This window comes from Ips typographus, linkage group LG1 (genome assembly GCF_016097725.1).
Source record: "Ips typographus isolate SLU linkage group LG1, UJ_Ityp_2.0, whole genome shotgun sequence".
NCBI classification, from domain to species: Eukaryota; Metazoa; Arthropoda; class Insecta; order Coleoptera; family Curculionidae; genus Ips; species Ips typographus.
Window position 1 is genome coordinate 23,929,329 of NC_138422.1, and position 27,973 is coordinate 23,957,301.

Genomic DNA, 27,973 nt, shown 5'->3' on the forward strand with positions numbered 1-27,973 from the left:
TTTCAAAATTGGGGTTTTCTTTACACCTGCGAATAGGACTTCAAAAAATAAGTTTTTTTTTTTCGTTTGACGCTTTTTCGAAATATGAACACTAACGAAGATACAGAGTGTCAAAGTTTTACTGATTATTTCCTTCCTATCAATTTTGACCAATCGCTATCAAGAATTAGTATAACAAATGTAAATTTTAAGTGGAAAAATCACTTGTCAACAACCGTCAACTTAGCTGTCAGCAGTTTTTCCGGAAAAAAAAATCGAAAAAATTGCACACTCCTCACAACAACATAAAGAATAGTGTTACCCTTTCTAGCTTGAAAGTTATTGTTCTTATTAATTATTGTTCTTATTGTTTTAATTAAAATAAAATGTTTATTTAACTCAGGAAATAATCTTACCAAATATCGCTCGTGCATTCCAATACTCCAACAGGAAAAATTAGAATACTCGTTTCTAAGTAATTTGTTTTAACAAATAGCATGAGCGAGAGTGGTTTTAAAAATCATCCGAGTCGAAGACGAGAAGAGAAAGAATAGAAACTAGAATAGAATAGAATAGAACATAGAAACTCGTTTTTCCGAATTTTTCCGGAAAAATTAAATGCACTAGGGATATTACCCCCGAAAAAATTTTTTTTTTTAAATCGATTTAGCGTTAATAAAATTACGTTTTAAATCATTAAATTTTTGTTTTTTCAGTAAAAAATTGTTGATATTTCGAAAATGCGTCAAACGAAAAAAAAAACATTATTTTTTGAAACCCTATATTCGCAGGTTAAAGGAAAGCCCCAACTTTGGAATCACCTTGTATATTAGTTTAGAAGCCTTTTTTATTTTTTTCACCATCACCATCATCTTTGTTTCACTCGTGTCAATTATTCTTCTTTTCTTTTCTCCTTACAATTTTTGTTTTTTTTTCTGGTAGAACACAATTATTGACGGGAAAATAATATTCACTTATTTGTGCGCCTTATATCTCTTTTCAATTCCTCTTTTTTCTGTAAATTCCTATTCTTTTATTTTCTTCTTCTTTTCTATTCTGTCAAATGTTCTTTTTCCTTCTCTCCCGTCAATGTTAAGTGGAAAACTATGTATTTTATTTGCTCAATCAAAAAAAGCTTTTTCTTTTGTGTAAATGTATGTATTTCTTTCTTTCTAAACTGATAGAACATCAACATGCAATTTTGAGGCCCATTTTTCTCTTTTCACTTCATTTTTTCTCCTGCCCATTTTTTTAAATCTTTTTTAACTCTTCAACTTTGTTTTAATCTAAAAGAACACACTTTTTGTACGTAAGCATAACGGTTATGTTTTTTTCCCACATTTAATTTTGCATTTTCCACTCTCAAAAAAACAACAAAAAACATAAAAATAATACAACAATATCATATACAAATTAAATTTATTTAGTGTGATTTTTCATTTATTTTTTTGATTCCAGACGTTTGCTATCCAGGAACTCGTTATTTTAGGAAACATCGATTTTCATCTGAAACTCAAGCCACACTGTATATTTAAAAGGAATCTATATGCCACTGAATTATGGTGAAATAACTAACAAATATATACAGGTGCGCATTTATTTTTTACAATTACACGTCGATGTCCTTTTTAAAAGGTTTTGGTGCAGTTTTCTATACATTTTCGATTAATCGCTGTATACAAAGTGCTCCAACAAATGTCAGTTTTAAATTTTCTCACACAATAAAATCGTAACGTTTAAACTGATGTAGTAGGCACCCTGTATATACAAAAATCACTTGTTTTATATACACATTACTTATGCATGTAAAAAGTAAATACAAATTTGTACAAGCTTAATAACTTATAGACTTATAATTACTAAAAGGTACCAGCTGATAACAAGATATCCACTCTACAGGGCGGTAAGAAAACTGTACACAGTAAAAATGAATCACGCTCTGTATAGTGTCAGCTTCACACAATATTTTAGTTACAGACAAAATTGAAAGCGCTTTGTTTTCCCTGCTTTAGTGTTTTATTTTTTATGGATCTGTGCACAATTTACAGTATTTTTAATATACAATCAAATCGTTGGTGCTAGGAGAAGAGATGAGAGCGGAAGACGATGGTCTTGTAGCTGTTGGTCAGGTTATTTACAAATTTGCTGCGTATTCCTCGGTTTTCAAGCTTAATTAATAAGATAAGTCGCTCTATCAATCAAATATCTTATCGATATGGAAAAATAACGATTTTCTACAATTTAATTGTTAACCAGACGATAGAGCCCTCTTGTTGTGTTAAACCGAACTAAGCGTCAAATCAATACAATATGGTTATTTTGGGCAAGTTGAGATCGATTGGCAATACATCGATTATACCATGTTTAAGAAGTCTGATAGATGGCGCTAGTGTTGGGCGATACTACAAAACTAAGCAAGTTTTTTACACGTTTTTCTTGAAATTGCTAAACCAAAAATTCAGACAAAAAAACAAAGTGATTTAGTAAAAATTTTAAATAGTATTACATCCTATTGGATATACGTATTATGTAGATGGTTTGTTCAATATGTTTTATTTTTCGATAAGAACTTTTATGGTTAAGCAATAAGTATAGTCATTTCAGGGACACTCTGGGAGTTATTGCAGTTTTTCGAATAATTGATACTAAACTTGGAATAGTCTGACCAGGGAGCCGAATTCTCAAAACGAGAGTTGAAAGTTTTCAAAAGAAACATAAACAGAATATGACCAAAGACTGTCATTGTCACCCAGTTTTGTCACATTCTGACACTTTTTAGAATCAATTCTCCTCTTTTCAAGAATTGTGGGTTCTGTCAGTACAATATAATGTTAAGATTCATACGGCCTTCATCGATTACAACAAGATAATTCGATTCTGTTGCAAGCTTGGCAAGGAAATCCAACAAGTGGAAGTAAGAATAAAGTTAAAGCTAAGGTCTTCAACACTTAACGTATTTTTCCTGTTCTGACATGTGCAATGGAAAAATAAAATCCGCTAAGAAACTTCAATGAGAAATAGAACGGGTGAGGCATATCGCTAGGCAGGACAATACAAGATGAACAAGAGAGTTACTGCAATGGAGATCCAGGCTTTCCAAAAAAAGTATCGAACGATCACAGAAAAGATGTATTGACAAAATCAAGAAAAGGATGGGAAGAAACTGATACCAAACAGTACAAGATAGGTTGGAGTGGAGAAAACAAATGGAGGCCTATATTCAGGAGTGGATGAGCAATGGCTGTTACAGAGAGAAGAGAGAATACAATAATTGTAGCCCCACTAGATATATTGTAGTTATGTCTCCAGAACGTAAATTAATTAAAGTTACTGACCCTAAATCAGTTATCAAACTGTTATGTTGTGGCTAAAGGTAGATTTTACAAAATGAAGGTTAGATATGTCTTGCGAATAAGTATATCCTTGACCTGGACCGCCCAACACTAGTAAGTAGTACTTTTTTGTGGTATGCCCACAATAATTCCTAAACTTGCGCAATTATCATCCACCACTCAATCGTTTTTAAAACCTTCTCATAAAAAGTAAAACTTTTAGTTCAAAGTAGTTTGCTCTCCTCCTCGACAATGTCCTCCTCGCGGGGTCTTAAAGACGGCCGCGAGGCTGCCCCGGCCTATATCCATGTGCGTCGTTGTGGTCCCACTCCCGTTACTCCTCCTCCTACTCCGGTTCCATTGCTGGATGTCCCGCTCCCTGACCCAGTTCTATGTCAAGACAACTGCCTTAATTCACATCTGCGCAATGCCATGTCGTCAGGCAACTGGCTGTAGCAGGTGTTGGTCGAAGATGATGGCGAGGGTCGTCCAGCAGCCATTGAAGTGTACGGATTGTAGGACACGCGTAAAGTTCCTGGAAAAACCATCTATGTAAAGTATGTTTTAAGTTAGGTTAAAAATCAAAAACTTGATTGGATTGAGTGAATTATTTAATGCTTTCATGAAAAAATGATGCCAAAAGTCTGAAGCCATTTTAGTTTACAAATTCAAATATCTTTATGGCCAAATTTGGGATTATGGCAGATTGCAACATTATTTGGAAAATAATGGCATATGCAGAAAAATTGGTAGAATTATAAGGTAATGTTTTAATCTATGACAGAATCAATACCGATATCAGGATTAACTCAAACCTCAAACAAAATATGTTGAAACAATTAAACAGTTTAAGGAGGAAATGACTTCTAACTAACATAATACTTAGTTTTTATTAAGTAGAATTGCGTACACTATGGTCTTTTACGCAGTTTTTCTCAGTTATTAGTGATTTTCTGAAAACAACTCAGTTTTGGCAAAAGAATGTAGAAATAGAGAAAGAAAAAAATCTGAAGACAGTGAATGGACTATACATAGCAATTTTAAACCGATAACATACATTTTCCTACACTTTGCTCCTTTTGGTACTGGTTTGACTTTCTGTACTTGTATTCACTATACCATAGTCTATGGAATAAAGTATTATTAAGTTTTACATTTAAGTTTCTAGGCTGTCTTTCCCAATTATTAATGATTTTTCGTTAAAAACTTCATCCCAACGAAAGAAAGTAAATATTTTGAGCTAGATTTTGACGTTCGAACGAACTTCCTATCATAGAAACCAAGTAAAGAGCTGTCAAATATTGACCCTTTTAGTGAAGATTGTACCGTTGCACTGTTGTATGACTGAGTGAGGTTGTCTCAATTATTTAGTATCTTTTCAAAAATATTTTTGGGTAAAAGATGACGTTTGAAGGACAGAAAGACACCTATCTGCCAGCTGTCATAAGAACGAAGTTGCCAAACAAAGTTGGGAACAAATGAATTGGTTAAAGCTCAAATGAAATTGACAATAGGTCTGTTCGCAGAGGCAATCCCTGACTGGTTTTCAACTCAGAAACAGTAAATGTCAAGTTTTATTGGTTGGATGCTCACGTGACTATGACGTGTTCTGACTTGTGACCAATCTATTTCTCTGATTACTAGTTGTAGATTCTCTCTGCGAACAGACCTAATATGGCGCTAATTTGAAGAACGCCATCTTGTTTTAGCTTTACCTAACCTAACCTAACCTAACCTAACCTAACCTAACCTAACCTAACCTAACCTAACCTAATATGGCGCTAATTTGAAGAACGCCATCTTGTTTTAGACCCTGACAAGCTGTCAATATCGACCGTTTTGTCTCGTTTACTAAATATAGCCAACTTTGACAATATTAGACGGAGAACTGCTTTATAATAATTTTTTTGAGCCTAGAACAGAAAGAAAACCTCATTTCCCTTTTTCTAAAGACTTTGATGACCGATCTCGGTTAAAACTGAGATTTACCTTTCTTCCTTTAACTACATCGAGGTTAAATCTTTTAAATCTAGCAAAGTAGCGTACATTTATACCTCCATAGGTAGGGTAATCATTAGACAAAATAAGGAACCAATTTTTTTGTGTTAGGTTTTAATTACTATTTTCTATTATTTGTATGTATTTGTTATTAAAGTTGTGGGGGTTCTTTATACTTTCTATTCGTTTTTTCTCCTTTTTTTACAGTAAAATCCGTCATCAACACTTACAAAATAGTGATGGGATGGATAAAAAGAACACTATACTATAGGAAGAACTCAAATTTCCAACAAAAATGATGGTTAAAGGAAACTTCTGATATTAACTAGTAATATCAGCAAAACATATTCGTTTTGGCATTCAAAAGCTTGTACCTCCCTATGTAATATCAGCTTTGATTTATAAGATTCAATTGTCTTCAAAAGAAAAGCTCAAACTATAAATTGCACCACTTCAAAGGGATATCAAGCATAAAATATAAGCCCCTAAAACGTTTTTTACACCGCTTGGAAATTGGACAAAACAGACACGAAAACCAGGTCAAGCAAGCCTACAACATAAATCCGTGCTGATCAATCTCTTAAACCTGGCTTGGGTATTGTACCAGCGGACATATTGCATTCATAATTCACCCAATAAAGCAGGAAGGAATAAAAATTGTAAACTGCCTCCCGCTTGCAAAGGCTATAACTCACTTTTGAATCGAGGACCGTGCTGAAATATTGCCGTTGATAAACGCGTTGTATTCGGTTATTGGAAATTTGTGTCTTGTCCTTTTTGTTTGCGGTTTGTTTAGACTACCTCTGGTTGGGTTTTTGCAGACCACTCGTCAAAAATGGGGAAAACAAATTATGTTTGCCACGAGCGTGTCCGATACGTTTCCCCCACGTTACAAAAGAAAAGTAAATATTTGGTGAATATACAATTTATAATCTGTTTATTTATGAGTATTTGCAGTAAAACCTTGTTAAACTTGTTTATGTGTTTGTAGCAGGTTTCTTCTGAGTTCGTCTTCTTTTTCTTCTTCTTCTTTCTTTCTCATATGGGTGTACATATAGGTAGGCTAATATCTGTTTTGTCCTATTATGCCTATTCGGACGTTGATGTCCAGCACTTTTTCCAGCGTTTTGGAGGTCTGCCTTGGGTTCGTTTTCCGACAGGATTGTTTGTTTTTGCGATTTTTATAAGTCTGTTGTCTTCCATTCTGTTCTTCATTTCTGTTTACGTGTTTACTCCAATTTTCAGTTCCAGTTCAACTTTAGTTTCCATTTTCTTTTCTTCTTGCATACGTTATGACAGGTCTGATTGTCGATTTATACCTCTACTCTTACTTTACTGCTTATGTTGAGGTATTTGTTTTTCCACACAATGTCTCTTAGGCATTCTGATATTCGAGACGCCTTTATAGTTTGTTCTCTGACTTCATTCTGTAGATTTCCATTACTTGTTATCCCAGCTCCTAAGTATTTGAACTGACTTACTTGCTCTACAATTTTCTGGTCAATCTCCAGTTTGCATCGGGTTGGCTCTTTTGATGATACGAGACATTTGGTTTTGTCTGTGTTAATGACCATATTTGTTTTGGAGTGAAGTAATCTCTGAAGATCGTCTTCAGAATCCGCAATGAGCACCGCATCATCTGCGTAGCAGACTGAAGTAAGTGTTCCCCATTGTCCATGATGTCCGCCAATTGCACTCGGTCATAAGCTTTAGTCATGTCGACAAAGAACATATAAGTTGGTTTGGTTGGTACAATGAAGATAGCATCTATGGTAGACCTGTTTTTCAAAAACCTTGCTGTTCTTCGCGAATTTATTAGGTTTTGTTTATTTCCTCTAACAAAGTCCTAGTGAAGGCTTTGAGGATGCTGTTGAGAAGCGTTATTCATATTCATTTGGTACTTTTTGTTCTATTATGATGTTTCTGAACTGAGTTAATATTTCTTTTTGTAGGTGGTCTCCCTCGTATTTTAACATTTCATTTGTTATCTCTGCGGATCCTGTGCTTTTTCGATTTTTGAGATGCTTCAAGATGTGTTCTATCGCCTGTCAATTCTTTTTCTTGGTCTTCTTCTATTAGTAGTGCTTCAATTCCCTCATTTTCTTTATATAGGTTTTCGAAATATAACTTCCATTCTTCCGCGTCGATTTTATTGGTCTGTATAGTATCTTTGATTTCCAATTTGTTCCTTCTTAGCATTCCCCATATCTTTCTCTGTGTTCGTGTTCATTCTATATGCTCTACTCGCTATTAATCCAGATTTAATATAATTTTAATATAACAAGAATAATAATATAAACCTTTTCAGTTAAAGTTCTTGTTACCTAAAATTTAAATAGTTAAAGATGTCTGGGTCTCAAAGTGATGAATATTCGTTATAACTACAAAACTCATTCTCTTACTCGTTTGAACACCTACACACACTGCCTCGATTCGCCCACACTTTTGACATTATCCATTTAGGTTACGACAACTTTTTATCTCGTGGGTGTCTTTTTATACTTTCCTCCGTTTAAATGTTGGGAAAAACTAGAGATATACCAGTAAATTGAAAACAGCTACAGACTGTCTACGATAGGCTATTTATCATGAGGAATTTAAACCACATTTTGTGTTCGAACTGGACATTGTTGACTAATGTTTCTATTTGATCGATTTGGTTGTAAACTGACATTTGAATAAATCAGGAAAGTGAGTGAAAAGCAGTTTAAAAATAAAATGGGTTGCTGGACTAGGTCAAACATATAATGATGAGATATTACGAGCTACAATATTTAGTTAAAATTTATCTGGAAGACAAAAAAATTGAGGAAAAAATTTACATTTTAATTCATATCAAAATGGTACCTTGCTCTTTGTTCGGATGGAAAAATTTGCAAACGCTGCATTGCGAGTTTTTGGCACTATAGCCAACCATAATTCGGTCATTTTACTTTGCATTTTACAACGTCAGCATTATTATGTTTGTTGAAATATGGAACTCGGGAAAGTAAATTTTCATTTTGTTACATTTTTCTGTTAAATCTAAAATATAACCCCTACTTTTATTATACATAAATACATAAGAAAATATTTATTAAAATTTGCTATGATTAATCTTGATCTAGTTTTCTTCTAAATCTACTCAGATAAGTTATTAATCCTGCATTTCGTTACATGGATATGTTTTCGTTGTTTTATAATCTAGAGTCAAGTGGATCACGAATATATACATTTACTGCTTTGACAGCCAGGTTACGGCTTTTACTATTTGTTTAATCAATACCTTCTTGGCACACAAGACAAGAGAATAAATCCATTAATTTATACAGAGTGGACAATCTCTATCTCTATTCAAAATGCGTCCAGAAGAGAAATGAAAGATGATGACCAAAATGTGTAATCAGCTTATTTCTGGACGTTTTAGAGAACTGAAGAAACCAGTTCGGTCAAATTAACACTATCCACAAAATAACAAAAATTCAAACCGGAGTGGATCACTGCATCATAAAAATTAGTGCAAAAGGATGAGATTGTTGGTTTAAATAACCCTTGAAAAGTCTAACATTATGCTAGAAGCATCTTGGTTTACTTCTTGTCATTTAAATACTTCTAGAATCTAGCAAAAAGCTTCAAATTCGTATCTAAACAAAACTGCGTGCTTAACTCGAGCTGCACTAAAAACAAAATACGAAGCATGATTGTTCCAAATGGGGCATGCAACACCTGAACTATTCTACGAAAATACGTTATTAATGTGAACACCAAACTAAAATAATCTCCAGAGTTACATGCCACATCAAGAAGAATCATACGTACAAATTCGACTGTCTGATTGGCGGACGCAGACGTGACGTTGATGGGCGGTCCACTTTTGATGGCGCAGATCCGTGTACTTGTGGTTGCTGCTTCCTGGCGCAAGCGCGGTAACAAAAACGACAAGTTTGGTTACAGTTTCTTACCGTTTCGGATTATCCGATTGTGGTCCGGGGATCCGGAGTAGGAACGTCGTTTACTCGTCAACACTTCTCGTCTGGTTAGTGCTCCTGGACTGACGTGAACGAATGGTAGACAAGAGAAGAATTGTTTGAAACCTCTTCTAAATCTAAAATTAAAACAAGAATATCTAAGAAACATTCTCCTATATCCGATTCTTGTTGATTAGGGTTGTGTAATCATTTAACCGATAATAGACGATATAGTATAAGTATAAGTGCCGTGTGACGTCACGAGGCACGTTTCTGTTCGGCCTCGGTTTTAGTATGATAGTGAAGTATTTAATAATATTAAATTTAGTTTTTGGAGGCCTCTGCCTATTTTAAACAATATTTCTAAGAATTAGGACACGTGTAGAGGCCAAAAATAAATTTGGTACAAATTGGACAAAAGTAGAATTCACAAATTATGTCATCTTGACGTCACGTTTGCTCTGTTCGCTCCATGGAGTAAAATAACAAACTTATTATAAAAATATCCCATAAAACTTTGTACACCTACTTAGATTACTTTAGACACACTGTGATTCTTGTTTCAAGCCCGACTTGTTCGTTTTAAAAAGGAAACAATGCATACGCTTCAAAAATCGGAGAAGGCCTTAAAAAGTCGAGACAACACGTACAGCATCCCCCCATTATTCTCCCGTAATGCGACAACGTCTGCTTTATTATCTGCCTGAGATAAAGCGAATTTATACGCTTTTCCCGTAGGAGGAGATGGGGTCCGCTTACGTATATACGAGATGGACCGAGACCTTACCTCGCATTCATCCAACAGTAAATGATCGGATTGTACATCGAGTTGCTCATTGCCAGCCAATAGATAGCCAGGAACGTTTCCTGGATGTATTCGGACCTGGTGATGGACGGGTAGTAGGCGATCAAGATGAAGTAGAGCTGGTAAGGCAGCCAGCACACTGCAAAGATGATCACCACCACTATCATCATCTTCACTACCTGAAATTTGAAGACTATTAAGAATAATGAAACCATTGTCTATAGGAAATCACGTTGGAAAGAGAGGTGTTCTATGTCTAAAATTTAGAGAAAAACAAAAAATTAAAAAAAGTGTATGATACTTCCATGAGTTATGATAAATTGAATGTAAAACCGATTTGTGTTGTTTGTCACTTTTTTTTTGGGTCATGTTACAATCTGTGGTCTCATTACCTGAAATTTGAAGATTATTAAGAATAATCAAACCATTGTCTATAGGAAATCACGTTGGAAAGAGAGAGAACTGGTGCTCTATACAAAAATTAGAAGAAAAACAAAAAATTAAAAAGTGTGTATGATACTTCCATGAGTTATGATGAATTGAATGTAAAATTGATTTGTGTTGTTTTCACTTTTTTGTTACTATCTGGGGTCTTTTGGGTGGCAAAAAATCAAAATTGTCGATAGGAAATCAAGTGGAGCAAGGTGAGAGTTCTCAACCACAAATTGCAAATATTTTAATTAATCAGTGTGTATCATGCTTCTATGAGTTATGTTGATTTTAATGTAAAACTGATTTGTGCTGTTTGTTCACTTTTTTTTGGAATAATGAAAAAATTTAAAAACTCTTTTAGAAATTTAGAAACTTTAAGTCTGCGTATGTAACATAACCTAGCCTTTCTACAAAAACTACTATAAAACGAATCCTAAAAATTTATTTTTCATTTGAAACCGACGCTAGGGAAAATGAAAACACCTAACAACGTTAAAGAACTGTTGAGACTTTCTCGGGCTGATTTCGAAACGAAACGTAAAACTTTCGAGTATTAAACTAAACTTGTGAACTGCATTTTACATTTGTTTGTCCCTAGCGAAAAACTTTGGAATAGCTTACAGAACACATTAACCATTCGCAAGATTATTATCTTTTAAATCAAATAGAGAAACGTCAATTTTTGTTCAAACATTTACTTTAATAGCTATTTAGGTACCAAGGGCGTTAGAGAAAACATAAATGCCCCAGAGTAGAAAATAATTCAATAAATTATTTGTCGTACATTTAAACTTTCCTCAAATTTGTAATGAGATATTAATTATGTTAGGTCTGTCATAACAAATATAAACTAAATTAATAAAGTTCAAATTTCCTAATTACCTACATTGCTCTGTGAATTACATTGAAACGTTTATGGCAAAGGTATTCCACAATTCACGATTATATTATGTATTTAACGGGATTTAAAGTATTTAAACGCAGGCAATGATTAAGAAGCAAAAACAACGCTTCCCAATGGAGATTAGACGAATTTAAATATTTAATGGGATTTGGGAAGGTTTTGAACATTAACGTGATTAGTTTAGTCAACACAAAAGAAAACCATTTAATATTTTTTTTAGAAAATTTTTTAAATAATTATTGATGAAGATACAAAATTCCATCCCTAAACAGAAACTTTATCTACGAAAATCGTTCGAAAGTTAAAAGTTGTCACAAATAATGTCCATTGCACATTTCACAAATAAACGGGATGTGAATTTTGATTTTCATATTTCTACGTGCCCATGAGGCACGAAATTCGTTATAAGATATATCGATACAGATATTTCTAGAGAAATTTGTATCTGAGTTTGTTTCTTATAATTGCAAACTGCTATTGACACAACTACAACACTAACCAAAAAAAGGAATTATTGATAATTTTCTAATTTTACCTATGACTATCAGAGCAAGTTTCTAGAGCCAGACTGTTGATAAGTAAGGGTAAACCTTCCGTTACATTCTGTAAAAAATAGTACAGTACGTAACTAGTGCTATAAGAACTCAAAAAATATCATAGATGTCCATTTCAAGTCCATATTAGGACTGTTACTATACTTTTGCCAGGATGAGTTGGTTCCAAGAATTAAATGAAATGAAGTAGTTTCAAGAAAAGCTGATTCAAGTAGTTTTTATTGCAAATCCTTCTACTTCGATCCTAGTAAATGCAAATTACAGGTTGCCAAACTAAAATGTTGATTTGGAAATCGTTTCTCTCGGAAAGAGTTGAAACATTTTACGCACGTTTACATTTTAGGTAATAGGTGTTATTATCTATTCAAAACTAGTGAGTAAAAATCATTTTATTAAACAGTCGTCAAAAAAAAATATAAATAAAAAGTATTAATGGAGATGTTTGGAAAAAATTGTAGCGGACGTTAAAAATTTGATAATATTTTTCCACATTTAGCCGGATCAGAACCATCGAGAACTCTGCCATTAAGGAACAGTCAGAAATCAATTTTTACCTGTTTTCTAGGTTAGAAAAATAAGATTGTTATTACATATTTTCACACTTAACTTACATTGACACTTAACGGTCGTCAAATACCTTCCACTTACCCGTCTTTTGCTTTTGATGTTATCCATCTGCCTTTGAGTGCATTCACCAATACTCTGCGAACCCCACAACTCAATACCAATCCTAGCGTAAGTGTAGGTCATGGACAGTATAGGAACTAAGTACGTAATCACCAGGAAGATCACATTAAAGCTGAAATTAAAATCCCAAGTTAAACACAAAATTTTACAAGAAACTTTGATGGGATAAAGATGTGTTTTAATTACGTCGTTTTTCAGTGCGAATCATTTAACTTTCGCGCTTTCCTCTAAAAACGACCTTTAAAGGTCCCAGTTTTCGGTGCAGCACTTTAGCGCTGACAAATATACGGCCATTAGGGTAAACGTCAGTAAAAAGGCTCCGTAGGGTCCCGACGTAACGCGATTTGGGCCAAAAATGGAAAAAGGGAAACTCAATTAGCCAGGCGCGACTTCCATGTTCGGAAAAGTGAAACTGAACAGTTTTATTTCTACTGCAAACTATTGTGTTTATTAGTCTCCAGGGTGGACTTCAAAAACTACGAAGCTGAAAATTCCCTTGATTAAAAGTTTACTAAAGTGAGAGTTTTCGGTAAGAAAGTTTTAACTGGAGCCTTGATAAAAGTCTTTTAAATTACAACCTTACATGTAAACTAATTTTAATTTTTAAAGCCTTATAGAAAGTAAAAGTCATCATAAGGACGTAACACCACGTGGATTTTCTTCTTGAATTTAAATTTCTTAGACCCGGAACCAAATTTTATACCAAACTCAAAGTTTAATAATTAGATTCGGCTTGTTAATCAATAAAACTGAGGTGATCTGACATTTTAAATTCGAAATCAGCTTTTTCTTACTTTCTTTAGCAAAGAATTTGAATAAAACGTCGGTGATACCAACACAAAATATTAATGAAATCAAAAATTCCGTTTCAGTAACAGTATAGGCTTTTATTCATTCAAAGGTCATGCAGGTTCCTGATTTTGTCTTTTTTTGTAAATGTTTAATTATGGGAAATACTACTTAAAAAAAAAAACGTTTATAATTTCTTTTATCGAATATTTCCAGAAAAAACATTCTTAATTCTTGGAAAAACAAAGATATAGTTACCTAAAAGCTGTTTGTCAAAATATTGTTGTCTGTCTATCAATTTGGTGTACTTCTTTTTATACACATTCACTAATAAACGCCATATTAGGCTTTTCACTATTTATATAACCTTTCTATAACTGTTTTAAATTGCCAGAGGCCTCTAGAATCATTTTGAAGGATTTTATAGATCTCTGAACGTTACTGAAAAGTACCAGACTCCTCCACAAGTGTCTTAAACATATAAGTGTGATTGAACATATCTAATTGTTTTAACTGTTTTAAATAGGGAACTTTTCCATTTTTTGTAAAAAGTCTCCTCTGCAACTGTTTGAAACTTTCCCAGAGTTATTTTAATTTGCCAGAGGCCTCTAGGACTATATTGAATGTTCCATATTTATCTAAATGTTACTGACCCCCTTCTGAAAAGAGCCAGGGTCTTCTACTAAATGTCTTAAACGTTTCCATAACTGTTTTAAATTTTCAGAGGCCTCTAGGACCATTTTGAAAGTTCCATAGACCTCTAAATGTTACTGCCAACCTTCTGAATAGTGCCAGAATCTTCTAAAAGTGATTTAAACGTTCCCATAACGGTTTTAAATTGCCAGAAGCCTCTAGAACCTATTTGAGTTCCATAGACCTCTAAATGATGACAACCTTTTTAAAAGTGCCATAGTCTTGTATGTATAAGTGTATTCCCATAACTGTTTTAAATTGCCAGAAGCCTCTAGGACCATTTTGAAAGTTCCAAAGAGATCTAAATGTTTCTAAAAAGTGCGATAGTCTTCTACAAGTGTCTTAAACGTTTCAATGACTGTCCTAAATTGCTAAAAGCTTGTAAGACTATTTTGAAAGTACCATAAACCTCTAAATGCTATTCTTTTAATAAATGTCAGAGGCCTCTATAAGTCTCTTAAACGTTCCCATAACTGTTTAAACTTGCTAGAGACCTCTAAAGCCATTTTGAAAGTTCGATAGACCTCTAAATGATGATAACCTCTTTAAAAGTGCCATAGTCTTGAATGTACAAGTGTCTTAAACGTTTCCATAACTGTTTTAAATTGCCAGAAGCCTCTAGGACCATTTTGAAAGTGCCAAAGAGATCTAAATGTTACTGACAATTTTCTAAAAAGTGCTATAGTTCTCTACAAGTGTCTTAAACGTTCCCCTAACTGTTTTAAATTTCCAGAAGCCTCTAGAACCATTTTGAAAGTTCCAAAGAGATCTAAATGTTACTGACAACCTTCTAAATAGTGCTATAGTCCTCTACAAGTGTGTTAAACGTTCCCATAACTGTTTTAAATTGCTAAAAGCTTGTAAGACTATTTTGAAAGTTCCATAAACCTCTAAATGCTATCCTTTTAACAAGTGTCAGAGGCCTCTATAAGTCTCTGAAACGTTCCCATAACTGTTTAAAATTGCTAGGGACCTCTAAAGACATTTTGGAAGTTCGATAGACCTCTAAATTATGATAACCTTTTTAAAAGTGCCACAGTCTTGTTTGTACAAGTGTCTTAAACGTTCCCATAACCATTTGAAATTGCCAGCACCCTCTAGGACCATTTTTAAAGTCCCAAAGAGATCTAAATGTTACTGACAACCTTCTAAATAGTGCTATAGTCCTCTACAAGTGTCTTAAACGTTCCAATGACTGTTGTTAAATTGTTAAAAGCTTGTAGGACTATTTTGATAGTTCCATAACAATCAAAATGCTACTGAAAACCTTTTAGCAAGTGCAAGAGGCCTCTATAAGTCTCTTAAACTAACTGAAGGCCTCTAAAACTATTTTGAAATTTTGATGGGCCTCTAAATGCTATTGAATACCTTTTAACAAGTGCCAGAGGCTTCTACAAGTGTCTTTAACGTTCCTAAGTCTCTAAGATCATTTTGAAAGTCCCATCGACCTCTACAAGTGTTTTAAACCTTCTCTTCCTTTCCGTTATGCCTTTTTGCAGGGGAATGAAGATTGATGTTAGTATTAATCGGCCTACTGGCCGGTTTCATATATTCTGTTGAAGAATTTCTGAAGAACTGCCATGATGATGATCGAGTATTTTTTTGAGCTCATCGGTACCAGATGTTTTGTTGTTTTTCAGTGAGTGGATGGCTCCGTCTATTTGGTGTACACACTTGAAGAAATTCAAGAGATTTCTTAATACAGAGAAAGTTAAAATGTATCAAAAATTTTGTCGTGAAAGTCGGAAACAACAATAATTAACATATTTGTGTTTAAAATCATTCACATTGTTCTCTATTCCGCTAGTGGCGTAATTACCACACTTAGGAATAATAAAATGATTTGTGCATTAGAAACCAAATGCACCAAATTATACCACAGTCTACAGTAGAATCAAAGAAATCGTTAGGAAAACTGTATGAATATAGATTGAAGATGAAGAAGAAGAGATGGACTTCTTGCGTCGAGAACTGCGTCCTTAAACAGGGTGTCCGAAGATGGATGGTAAGTTGAACTGGAGAAAGGAGAGTTTTCAAAATGTGTGATATTATTTATACAACACACTTACTGCTACCGTAGATCAGAACATAGTCTTGAAAGATAACCTTATACAACCATATTAGCATCTATCCTACCTTCCACCTCCGCACACCCTGTATATTAGAATGTCATTAATATTGAAGAGCCTCAGTATAGTTGCAATTCTGGTTTTTATCAGAATAAGAGAGAGAAGAACAGAACACCTGGTATGATTGACCTAGTCGCAACACTTTGTATAATTAACCATAATATGCAAACAAGAAAAATGTCTCTCACTTCAAGTTTAGGTTCGTTGTCAAAGAGGCATAAATATGTTTAAAACCAAAACAAAATAATGACAGCAAACGAGAAGAACATGAAGGCAACTTAGCAGAGAAAAATTGGTTTCTCTACGACTATCGTCACGGATTCTAGGTGGTTTTTAAATTGATTAACCCATTTGTATTACACGTAAACTTGTAGTTTAAAGTGAACTAGCTTTTAATTCAAGAATATAATTAGTTCAAAACTCGAAGAAAAAATATGATTAATTGCATAGCTAACCTTGTAATTATTATACAATTTAACGATTACTCTTATTTAAATTAAAATCTCACATCCACAAATTACTTTCAAAGAATTAAAAAAAAATCGATGAATTCTGCAACAAATTACAGGGTAACGAGATTTTAAAGCCCGTAATTAAACATCGATTTCCGCAAACACTTTAACAAATTTTCTCGTCTTGAAAACTCGCTAAATTTTTACACTGAAATCTACGAACTAAATGTCAAGGGGTTTTTCCAACTTTTATTTAACTTAAGCTCGTCCATTCTTAAAAAAAAACCAGCTGGGGAAGAGGTCGTTTATCTCCCATTCGGCTCCCCGGAGCGTTATTCATTCTTGCTACTTTTTTACTTTATAGCAATCCCCAAAGTGTTTTAAGGTTGGCGTTTTTCATCAGCGTCTAAATACTCACTAATATTCGTAAGGACTGTCGTTGGTCAGACCGTCAGGCCACTCGGGATAGCAAATCACCCGTTCTCCACCGTTCGAATACGTGTCCCTGTAAGTCTTGTAGTAGAGTAAACTTGGCATTCCCATTACAACTCCTAATACCCATGTGAGTAAGGCCAGGATTAAGGTTGTGTGTCGGCCCATACGTGGTCTTAAAGGAGTCATTATAGCCATGTATCTGAAAAAGAAAAAATAATCAAATATGACTGATGATTACTACAAAATTTCAAATTAAATACTTTTTAATTGCTAGCAATTATTAAGATTAGGAAATTTCAGAATTGAACCTGTCATACTGACAGTCAAAAAGTCTCTAGTTTTCTATGATTGTTATTGTACACAATGTTTTCCTTCTTCATTTGCCAAATTTAAAATATTTACCATAGAACACCATAGTGTTATTCCTTAACCTTAATTTTCCTTTTTATTACACTAGTAAGTCATAATTTAAGGATTATGTACATTTGACCTCTGACTGTTCCTGACCAACTCAATCCCATAGAGGTAGAAAACATCAACAGGGAAGAGACAAACAAGCAGAGAGAAGAGACTCTATTGCGGACGTTCAGTTCTCTAAGGATTGACTCGTTCGTCCTGTCTACGGAAGTCGGATGCGTCTCCAGCACCACATCTCGAAGACATCAATTCTTCTTCTGTCTGCTTCTTTAATTGTCCACGTTCTAGCTTCATATCGGAAGATGAATCAACGATTGAACTAGTTTCATTTTAGTGTTATTCATAATAGATCTGTCTTTCCAAATCGTGTCCAGTCGACTCATTTCCATTCTCCTTCGGATGTCACTTTCACTTGAACCCGTGTTACTAATATATTGTAGAGCCTCTGTCAATTGCAGAGTGTTGGATCAATTATCATGATTTTGGTTTTCTCTGCGTTTATCATAAGGCCGCAGTTGTTGCTCTCTCTCTCTCCACTCGGTTTAGGAGATCCATCATTTCCTCTTCTGACGCAGCTATTAGTGTTGTATCGTCTGCTTGGCTCAGATCTTTTTACTCAAAATTGAAATCCTTCAATGCCAATCATCCAATGCCTTCCTCATGATGTATTCTCCATAGATGTTGAAAGAGATCTGAAGAGTGCTGGTTCTCTATTCTGACGTTGGCCATACTGTTGTAAATGTTTTTTATGAGTGCAATTAGTTGTTCAGGCACTCCCATCTCTCGAAGAACACACAGTCAAATGCCTTTTGGTAGTCCAAAAAGACACAGATGACCATTGGGATAAAATTCCCTGCATTTCTCTAAGAGTTTCTGTCGGATAAGCATCTGTTACCCTCTGGTACCTTCGTCCTACACAAACTCTGCCTATTCCTGGGGAATCTATCGATCCAGATCCCCAAAGATCGCTTTATAGAATCTTGCTCGGGTGTGATATCAAAGAAATGGTACGGTAGTTGCTACACTTTATGGTTGGACCTTTTTTATGAGATGGAATGAATATAGAAGTAGACCAGTTTTTGGCCATAGACCATGCTTCCATATTATATAGTATAGATCGGTTAAGAGTGCCCTGTTGAACCAAACTTTGTTTATGATTTTCCTCTTTTCAGATGTGCTATTGCTTCTTCTACCTCTTCTTCAATGTCAGGTTTGGGCATTATTTCATTTATATTGCGAATTCTACCGTCTTCATCTATGGATGTTTTGACATATGTTGGAGAAGGTCGTTTTTCAGTAGTTTCATCTGTTCACTTATAAATGATTAAATGGATTCAGACGAAGATATCAAGATCAGAATAGAAATGGTTTGAAAATCATTTACCAAATACTCCGCAATGCTTTCAAGCAGATATTTAAACCTCCAGTTTAGAATAAGATTTATGGAATGCTGTCATGTGTGTATTGTGATACAGAGTGGACCTTGAAAACTCAAATGATCAAAAAACTTGAGCCTTTGTAGATATTGCTTTATAAAAGCATCCTGAAAATACCATGAACTGACAGAATCTGTTGACTCTCATTAAGATAAGAAAAATATCTTACGCAAAGATAAATCCCTACAACACCTTTAAAATTTCATTCGGTTTATATAAGAAATGAGTAACTATCCACGTGCAAGTAAATAAATTATTCAAAAACAACCATACATTACCAACATCATATTGAAATGTGTTGTAAATTTGAAAGCTCTAATCCGACACAAAATATGGTTAAGATTTGTATAGTTAATTTTCCAGCGAGTCAAGTTTAAACTGGCACAACTCCAAACTGGACAAGCAAACATAAGCCGTCTCCCACACGAAAGTTCTGGACGGTAGCTGTAGCTGACCTCAAATTAAGTGTTACCCCGCGCTCTTAATCCGCTATAAATCTGGTTTCCGTAGCACACGTAGCTGCAACATAAACTAGGAAGCGAGTGGCACCCGGAGCTGTTAATTTACTTCTGTATATTTAAAACGCAGATTACTCAGTTGTTATGCCTGATGTAGCGGGCTGAAGCTGTTCAATTATGTATTTACAAGGGCTAAAATGGTGCGGATTAAGCGGGCGGGAGCGCAAGAAATTAAGTCGGAATTAATTCCGTCTGCTCGTTAAAGATGAATAATTGCTTTGTTTTCATCGGCCTAGACAATGCCTATGATTGCGACTGTTTGTTCCTGTGAACTGAAAACGCTCTTACGTCTATTAATTGTCTATCCATAAGATAGATCGTGTTGTCTAAACAACTGTAATTAGTTTTGAAAAATCTCTTCATTTTAGTCTAGTCTCTCTATCTAGTATTTTTGGTGTTGTAAATAGAGTTTCTGATGGAAAGAAAGAGCGAAATCAGGAAATAGTCAAACCATTACCTAGAACTAAGAACCTACTACTCTAGTACAGGAATCGAGGAGGAAACGGAACGTAACGAAAGATACGAAAGGAACTCTACCAAAAATTATACAAGTTATGTATTCCAGACACGTCAAATGCAAAAACAACGATTATCATTGTCGGATCCGAAAAAATCTCAGATATAAAACACCAAAAAATAAGAACAGCACTGAAACACATGAAAACGACAACATAACCAGCAAAATGTTAAAAATGGGGAGAGATCCACACTGGTTAAATCACTAAGGATACTCTTCAGTAAATACTTAAATGAAGGTAAAATTCCTGAAAACTGACGAAGCGCAGAAGTTATCCTTATAGTACACAAAAGCGCAGACGATACCAATATTGACAACTATCGACCGATAGTGTCTGGATGAATGTAGAATACCCAAAGAACGCAGAGGTGATGAGAGAGAGGCTGTCCTTAGATATTTCAGCAATATCCAAAACTATCGTTCGATAAGTCGTTTATCCCATATGTATAAATTATTATCAACGGTCTTACCAACAAACTGGATTCATACCAACCAAGGGAGCAGGACGGTTTCCGAAAGGGATTTGGTACAATAGATCATCAAAACTTCTTCTTCTTCGTCGTATCTTCATGTCTGAAGCAAGGTGACACTATGGCTACTTGCAGCTCGTAACCTTACGCTTTCAAAGGTGGCGATCCTCATGCTTCTTACTTGATCCAGCCAACGTGACGGAGATCGGCTTCTGGGTCTTCGGCCTTCTACTTTGCCCTGTACTATAAGTTTCTCTAGGTTATCCTCATTTCTGCGTGTGATGTGTCCAAAATATTGAAGGATTCGTCTGCCGCAGAGGTGGATAGTCGATCCGTGATGTCGAGTTCATTAAGAATTGACACGTTTGTTGTTCTAGCCGTCCATGGAATGCGCAACATTCTTCTTCAGCACCACATTTCAAATGCGTCTATGCGGTGTCTATCAGCCGCCTTAATGGTCCATCACTCGGATCCGTACGAAAATATACAGAACACCAAAGATCTCACCAGAGATATTTTTGTCTTTTTGGTTATCCCTCTGTCTGTCCATATCTTTCCCAGGTTTACCATAGCTGCCCGCGATAGTGCTATACGTCTTCTGATGTGTTCGTTATTTACCGATTCGATATTTGGAGGCAGATTGTTTATCTGTACTGCGTTACTTCTATCAATTACCATGAGTTTGGTTTTCATAAGATAATCTCCAGACCAAGAGTCCGACTCTCATCAGCCACCCTTCCAAGCATTCGGGCCATTTCTTCTTCATTCTTTGCTATTAGAGTGGTATCGTCCGCGTATCGAAGATTGTTTAGCATTTTACCATTGATCGTGATTCCTCCCTCCTCCAAATTTAGGACGCGACTCATTATGTATTCACCCCTGGCGTAGTCCTCTTTGCATTTTGAAAGGATCCGATGTTTTATTAACCAGGTTGACAATTGCGCCATTATTCTCGTACAAACTGGTAATGAGGGCTACCAGGTGGCCTGGGACTCCCATTTCACTCAGCACTTTCCATAGACTCTCACATCTTACACAATCGAAGGCTTTCTTGTAGTCTAGAAAGCATAGGAGCATAGAGGCCTTAAACTCTCATGCTTTTTCTACTAGTTGGCGGGTATTAAATCTAAATAGCAGACTTATAGTAGGGCATCCAAGTCAAAGTGAGATGAATAAAGAAATTTCTTTTCTATTCCCTTACATAGTTCCACTGCTGGCCGACTTAATATCTCCAAAACTGTTTATCTTAGCTCTAGACAAAGTTTGTAAAAAGCTGTCTTGGGACAGGAAGGGTGGATGATGTAGGTACACCTGAATCCCTTAAGGTAGGCAGACGACATCGTCCTTATAAGTAACGTCGTAGAAGAACTTGAGACAATGCTACAAGATTTGAATCAAACAGCTAGTCAGATTGGATTGGAGATGAACTTTATTAGCAAGACAAAGATGATAAGTAGGAACGACGTTCGGATGAACACAACAGCACAACTCTGAAAAATGTCTAAAATTACATATACCTGGGACACATACTAAAGTTGGGCGGAGAAATTTAAATTAGAGAAGAATTAGCTTAACATGGTCTGCTTTCGGTCACATTCCTCAAGATCCCGCCATACCCATCTGCCTGAAAAGGAAAGTATACGATTCTTGTGTACTGCCTGTGGCCACGTATGGACTAGAAATAGTAAGAAGAAGTGAAGTAAAAAATATTAGACGAAGAATTATTAGCAAAAATTGCAGATATTACAGACCGTACTGCAAATTGCAGAGAGTGAAGAGAGGTGGACGCTTTGAGAATTGTACCTTGGCGTCCCAGAGAGTCAAAGGGAAGAATTGGTAGACCACAAAAAGGCGAAAAAATACATACATACTGAAGGACATTGGTCTCAACTTGCTGAGTACCGGAGCTTATGGAAAGTTAATGGAGTCGCTTATATCCAGCAACCGCAGACTGATGAAGAAGAAGATCGTCCGATAAGCCTTTCAACACTTTAGACCAGATACAAACAATGAAACTACTCATCGAAAATGATGGAGCACTAGATGGAGAGGAGAGATGATGGAGCACTACTCTAAGAGTACACATCGATTAATTCCCATTGAGGAGAATGAAATTCCAATGTCCCCGAAACTATTTACCCTAGCTCTGGAGAAAGTCTTCTAAAAATTGCCTTGGTAACATAAAGAAACTAAAATAGATGGGACATACCTGAATAATTTGAGATTTGCAGACGACATTATAGCGTTGACTGACAAAAAAAAAACTAGAAATAATGCTGCATCAACTCCAACAGGCATCAATCATGTAGGACTGCAAATTCAGAAGACTGAGTGCTCGTGATTTTGAAGCCGTGAAAATATAGAAATAAACATGAAAACAAAGATAATAGAAAATGTTGACACAAAGGGTAACACAAAGATCGATGGAAAGAAGAATACTCGGTGTCAGCTTAAGACAGAGAATCTTGAATATGAGCATTACTCTCCTAATATCTTGAACAGATATCAAAAGATTAATGATTCTCAAATGGCAATGGGTAGAACACCTTGCAACACAGAATACAGACAGGTACTTTGAAGACCCATAGAAAAACGAAAAAGTGTGGTAAAATTGCAGAAAAAATCGAAGAACGATGCACAGGATGACAATGGTTCCGAGTAGCACAGGACAGAAATTCGTCTTCGAAGAAGAAGAGAAGAAGAAATTAAATTGCCAACTTTAAATTCTGGCAAGAAAGGTATTCCGCAATGTATCCAAATATAATTTCTGCGAATAACATTTTACGTACCATGAGCCGAAAGAAAGACCTTTCCGAAACAAATCAAACTTTGGCCAAGACTGTATCATTTTGCTTTCAGCCCTTGATACAAAGCAAAATTACATTCATATCCTAAATAACCTTTCCAAACTTTTTTCAGAAAAGTCAGGAAAAAACAGATAAATGAAACCACGTTAAGTTAAATTTGTAACCTTTTGCCAGAGACACTCTGGCCCTTTTCAGGCCTAACTCAATTACTACTATTAATCAAGTGAGAACTTTTTACGAGCAAAAATAAAGCAGCTAGGAAATAAACCGGAGATGTTAAATCACTCTAAAACAATGCGGACCTTATCTAAATAACGGGAAAAAGAATCAGCCAGTTAGCACCGAGGCTCGAAACAAACTAAAACAAAACCGTAACTGGATAATTTGTTTCTCGCTCTTCTATCGTTTCCATTTCGCCGACCAAACCGCCACTTTAGGCGTTTAGTTAATTTTTTTTTCCTTCAGGTTTAATCACATTATTTCAGTGGTGAGTGTGCCAATTCTTTTTTCCTGCCAGTTTAATAAAATTAAATCTAAAGCCAGGTTTGCATAGCGTCGAACCGCAAAGTCAATGCCGACAAGGAACGGACTCTAAGTTTGGCGCTTTGATCCCTTGAGGGTGGTAACATTCCGGATGTTCCACTTTCGACTTTTTGTTTGTACAACATCCCCTCAATTCCACTTTAGTGTAGTCGGGAACATGCTGAACTTACTTCTATTTCCTTTATTGGTCCTTATAGATTTCTCCTATTCAGGTTTATTAATATATTATAATAATAAATGTATGGATATTCAACATAGTAATAAGTAATTTCTTTTTGTTGGTAGTTTGTGTAGTTTCTTAGCATTAATTCACGCAAACTGACAAACCAACATGTTCCATTTCCACTAATCCAAATTTAGCTAAACAATCACGACAAGGCGTCATTGTTTTAGTCCAAAAGGATTATTTTACGTCGGAAACAACTCCAGTTACCGACCGAACAATTTAAACACTAATCCACCTCAAAGCGTTTAAGCTTTGTTCGCTTAATTTTCCGCTTAACTTGAAACGGAGACTCACACGTGTCGTTTAAAAATCCCTAGAAATGGGAGAAAACTTACCTGTCAATCGAGATGGACATGAGGGAAAACACGCTAGCGCATACTGATAGAACAGCGATGAATTGGCTCACTTTGCAATAGAGTTCGCCAAAAGGCCAATGCGAGTAGAGCATGTAAACGTAGTTAAACGTCACGTTTAACGTTGATACCATCGTATCTGCGATCGACAGGTTCACTGAAAAAAAAACAGAAAAAAGTTTATGTACAGGGTGGTCTTTAATTAAATGTAGTGGACAAACAAAACTGAAATTAATTAATGCTTTCACTGAAATGAAATTTAGTGCTTTTTAAAGTAAAACTTAAAATTTAAGGAATTTTAGTCTTCTAACTATCTAGGAATCTTGTTTCTAACTCATTATTGTGCAAGAATATCAACACTCCACTGTTTAAACTTTAAAATGTGTTTATACTGACATTACTGGAATTTAAGTGTGTTTTACACTTAAAAAGGACTTTGACCGTTGTCATATATAAAAATTAACTAAAATTCAATCAGAAACCCACAACTTAGTGTTATAAATACCAAAAATGTGCTGATAAAGATATAAAATGCATTCAACCAAAGTCAAACTACTTTTGTTACTTTTCAAGTATGTTTCGTTGTTTTATACCTCTATGGGATTGAATTTGACAGTTTTAAGGTTTAGGACAGAACTGTAACTGACGACCAAATGTCAGAATTGTCAAAATTCTACAAAATACCTTTCGTACTGCTTATACTGATTTTATTGGATTTTAATAGTGTTTTGTGGTCTTACAACTTTATGGAGAGGATTTTGACGGTTGTCATACTTAAAAATAAACTAAAATTAAGTCAGAAACAGACAACCAAATGTTAAAAATACCAAAAATGTGCTGATAAAGATATAAAATGCATTCAACCAAAGTCAAACTGCTTTTGTTACTTTTCAAGTATGTTTCGTTGTTTTGTATCTCTATGAGATTGAATTTGTCAGTTTCCAGGTTTAGGACAGAACTGTAACTGATGACCAAATGTCATAATTGTCAAAATTCCACTCATAAAGCTATAAAATACCTTTGGTACTGCTTATACTGATTTTACTGGATTTTAAAAGTGTTTTCTGGTCTTACAGCTCTATGGAGAGGATTTTGACGGTTGTCATATTTAAAAATAAACTAAAACTAAGTCAGAAACAGACAACCAAATGTTACAAATACCAAAAATGTGCTGATAAAGATATAAAATGCATTCAACCAAAGTCAAACTGCTTTTGTTACTTTTCAAGTATGTTTCGTTGTTTTGTATCTCTATGAGATTGAATTTGTCAGTTTCCAGGTTTAGGACAGAACTGTAACTGATGACCAAATGTCATAATTGTCAAAATTCTACTCATAAAGCTATAAAATACCTTTGGTACTGCTTATACTGATTTTACTGGATTTTAAAAGTGTTTTGTGGTCTTACAGCTTTATGGAGAGGATTTTGACGGTTGTCATATTTAAAAATTGACTAAAATTAAGTCAGAAACAGACAACCAAATGTTACAAATACCAAAAATGTGCTGATAAAGATATAAAATGAATTCAACCAAAGTTAAACTGGTTTTGTTACTTTTCAAGTATGTTTCGTTGATTTGTACTTCTAAGGGATTGAATTTGACAGTTTCCAGGTTTAGGACAGAACTGTAACTGACGACCAAATGTCAGAATTGTCAAAATTCTACTCATAAAGCTATAAAATACCTTTGGTACTGCTTATACTGATTTTACTGGATTTTAAAAGTGTTTTGTGGTCTTACAGCTTTATGGAGAGGATTTTGACGGTTGTCATATTTAAAAATTGACTAAAATTAAGTCAGAAACAGACAACCAAATGTTACAAATACCAAAAATGTGCTGATAAAGATATAAAATGAATTCAACCAAAGTTAAACTGGTTTTGTTACTTTTCAAGTATGTTTCGTTGATTTGTACTTCTAAGGGATTGAATTTGACAGTTTCCAGGTTTAGGACAGAACTGTAACTGACGACCAAATGTCAGAATTGTCAAAATTCTACTCATAAAGCTATAAAATACCTTTGGTACTGCTTATACTGATTTTACTGGATTTTAAAAGTGTTTTGTGGTCTTACAGCTTTATGGAGAGGATTTTGACGGTTGTCATATTTAAAAATTGACTAAAATTAAGTCAGAAACAGACAACCAAATGTTACAAATACCAAAAATGTGCTGATAAAGATATAAAATGCATTCAACCAAAGTTAAACTGGTTTTGTTACTTTTCAAGTATGTTTCGTTGTTTTATACCTCTATGGGATTGAATTTGACAGTTTCCAGGTTTAGGACAGAACTGTAACTGACGACCAAATGTCAGAATTGTGAAAATTCTACTCATAAAGCTATAAAATACGTTTGGTACTGCTTATACTAATTTTACTGGATTTTAAAAGTGTTTTGTGGTTTTATAGCTTTATGGAGAGGATTTTGACGGTTGTCATATTCAAAAATAAACTAAAATTAAGTCAGACACAGACAACCAAATATTACAAATACCAAAAATGTGCTGATAAAGATATAAAATGCATTCAACGAAAGTTAAACAGCTTTTGTTACTTTTCAAGTATGTTTCGTTATTTTGTACCTCTATGGGATTGAATTTGACAGTTTCTAGGTTTAGTACAGAACTGTAACTGACGACCAAATGTCAGAATTGTCAAAATTCTACTCATAAAGCTATAAAATACCTTTGGTACTGCTTATACTGATTTTACTGGATTTTAAAAGTGTTTTGTGGTGTTATAGCTTTATGGAGAGGATTTTGACGGTTGTCATATTTAAGAATAGATTAAAATTAAGTCTAAAACAGACAACCAAATGTTACAAATGTCAAAAATGCTCTGATGAAGGTATAAAATGCATTCAACTAAAATCATTCTGATTTCGTTACTTTTCATGGATGTTTCGTTGTTTGGTACCTCTATAATCTATGGGATTGAATTCGACAGTTTTCAGGTTTAGAACAGACCCAAAGGCAGAGCTATAACTGACATCTATAAAAATATGACGTAATAGTGTAATAGAAATTATAATTAAGGTTTAGAATTTACATTATGGAAGCAATAAAAAAAGATAGAAACAAATATAGATTACTGGGACTCTAGAAATGCAATAAAGATTTAAACGATTTAATAAAAAAATGTTTTTTATCCAAATAAAAACTAATAATGCACATTTTTTAAAATTATTATGAAATTGATCAAAAAACTGCCTAAAATTTACCTTAATTGTTCTGAATTTTCCTTTCCAACTTTTTTTGTGTTATAAATTTAGTTTTTGGCTTTTTTGTGCCACATGTTTCATAATCTCTTCTTGTAAAAGCTTTTGCCCCGAAAGCTACATAATTTGAGATCCTCGTAACTGAAGTAGGAGTAAAAGCACAGATATGTGGTTTACAGGATATGAAATGGAGAAGGCTCAATCTCGAAATTGCTTTATCCAGTTCACTTGTCATAACTTATAAAAGTATGATTGGCATTTTATCTAAGCTGTGTGAGTATTGATAATTTTATATTTAGCCTTAATGCGGTTTACTTAGACGTCGGAAAC

The 27,973-nt window shown here is 34.6% G+C and overlaps 1 protein-coding gene across 2 annotated transcripts in view; it reads right to left on the bottom strand.

Moving 5' to 3' along the window:
• Positions 1-1,562: 1,562 nt before the first annotated feature.
• Positions 1,563-27,973, bottom strand: part of LOC145729054 (tachykinin-like peptides receptor 99D) — a 164,523-nt gene continuing 138,112 nt past the window's right edge. Inside the window, exons 5-11 of one of the 2 annotated variants that reach the window (XM_081979673.1) lie at positions 24,406-24,580; positions 17,120-17,335; positions 12,600-12,750; positions 10,044-10,240; positions 9,251-9,393; positions 9,108-9,200; positions 3,711-3,846 (exon numbers count right to left, since the gene is read on the bottom strand). In XM_081979673.1, the coding sequence (XP_081835799.1) occupies positions 3,845-3,846; positions 9,108-9,200; positions 9,251-9,393; positions 10,044-10,240; positions 12,600-12,750; positions 17,120-17,335; positions 24,406-24,580 (977 nt within the window). In that variant the 3' untranslated portion in view covers positions 3,711-3,844. Of the gene's footprint in view, positions 3,847-9,107; positions 9,201-9,250; positions 9,394-10,043; positions 10,241-12,599; positions 12,751-17,119; positions 17,336-24,405; positions 24,581-27,973 lie in introns of both variants that reach the window. The other variant, XM_081979666.1, reaches the window with a different exon arrangement.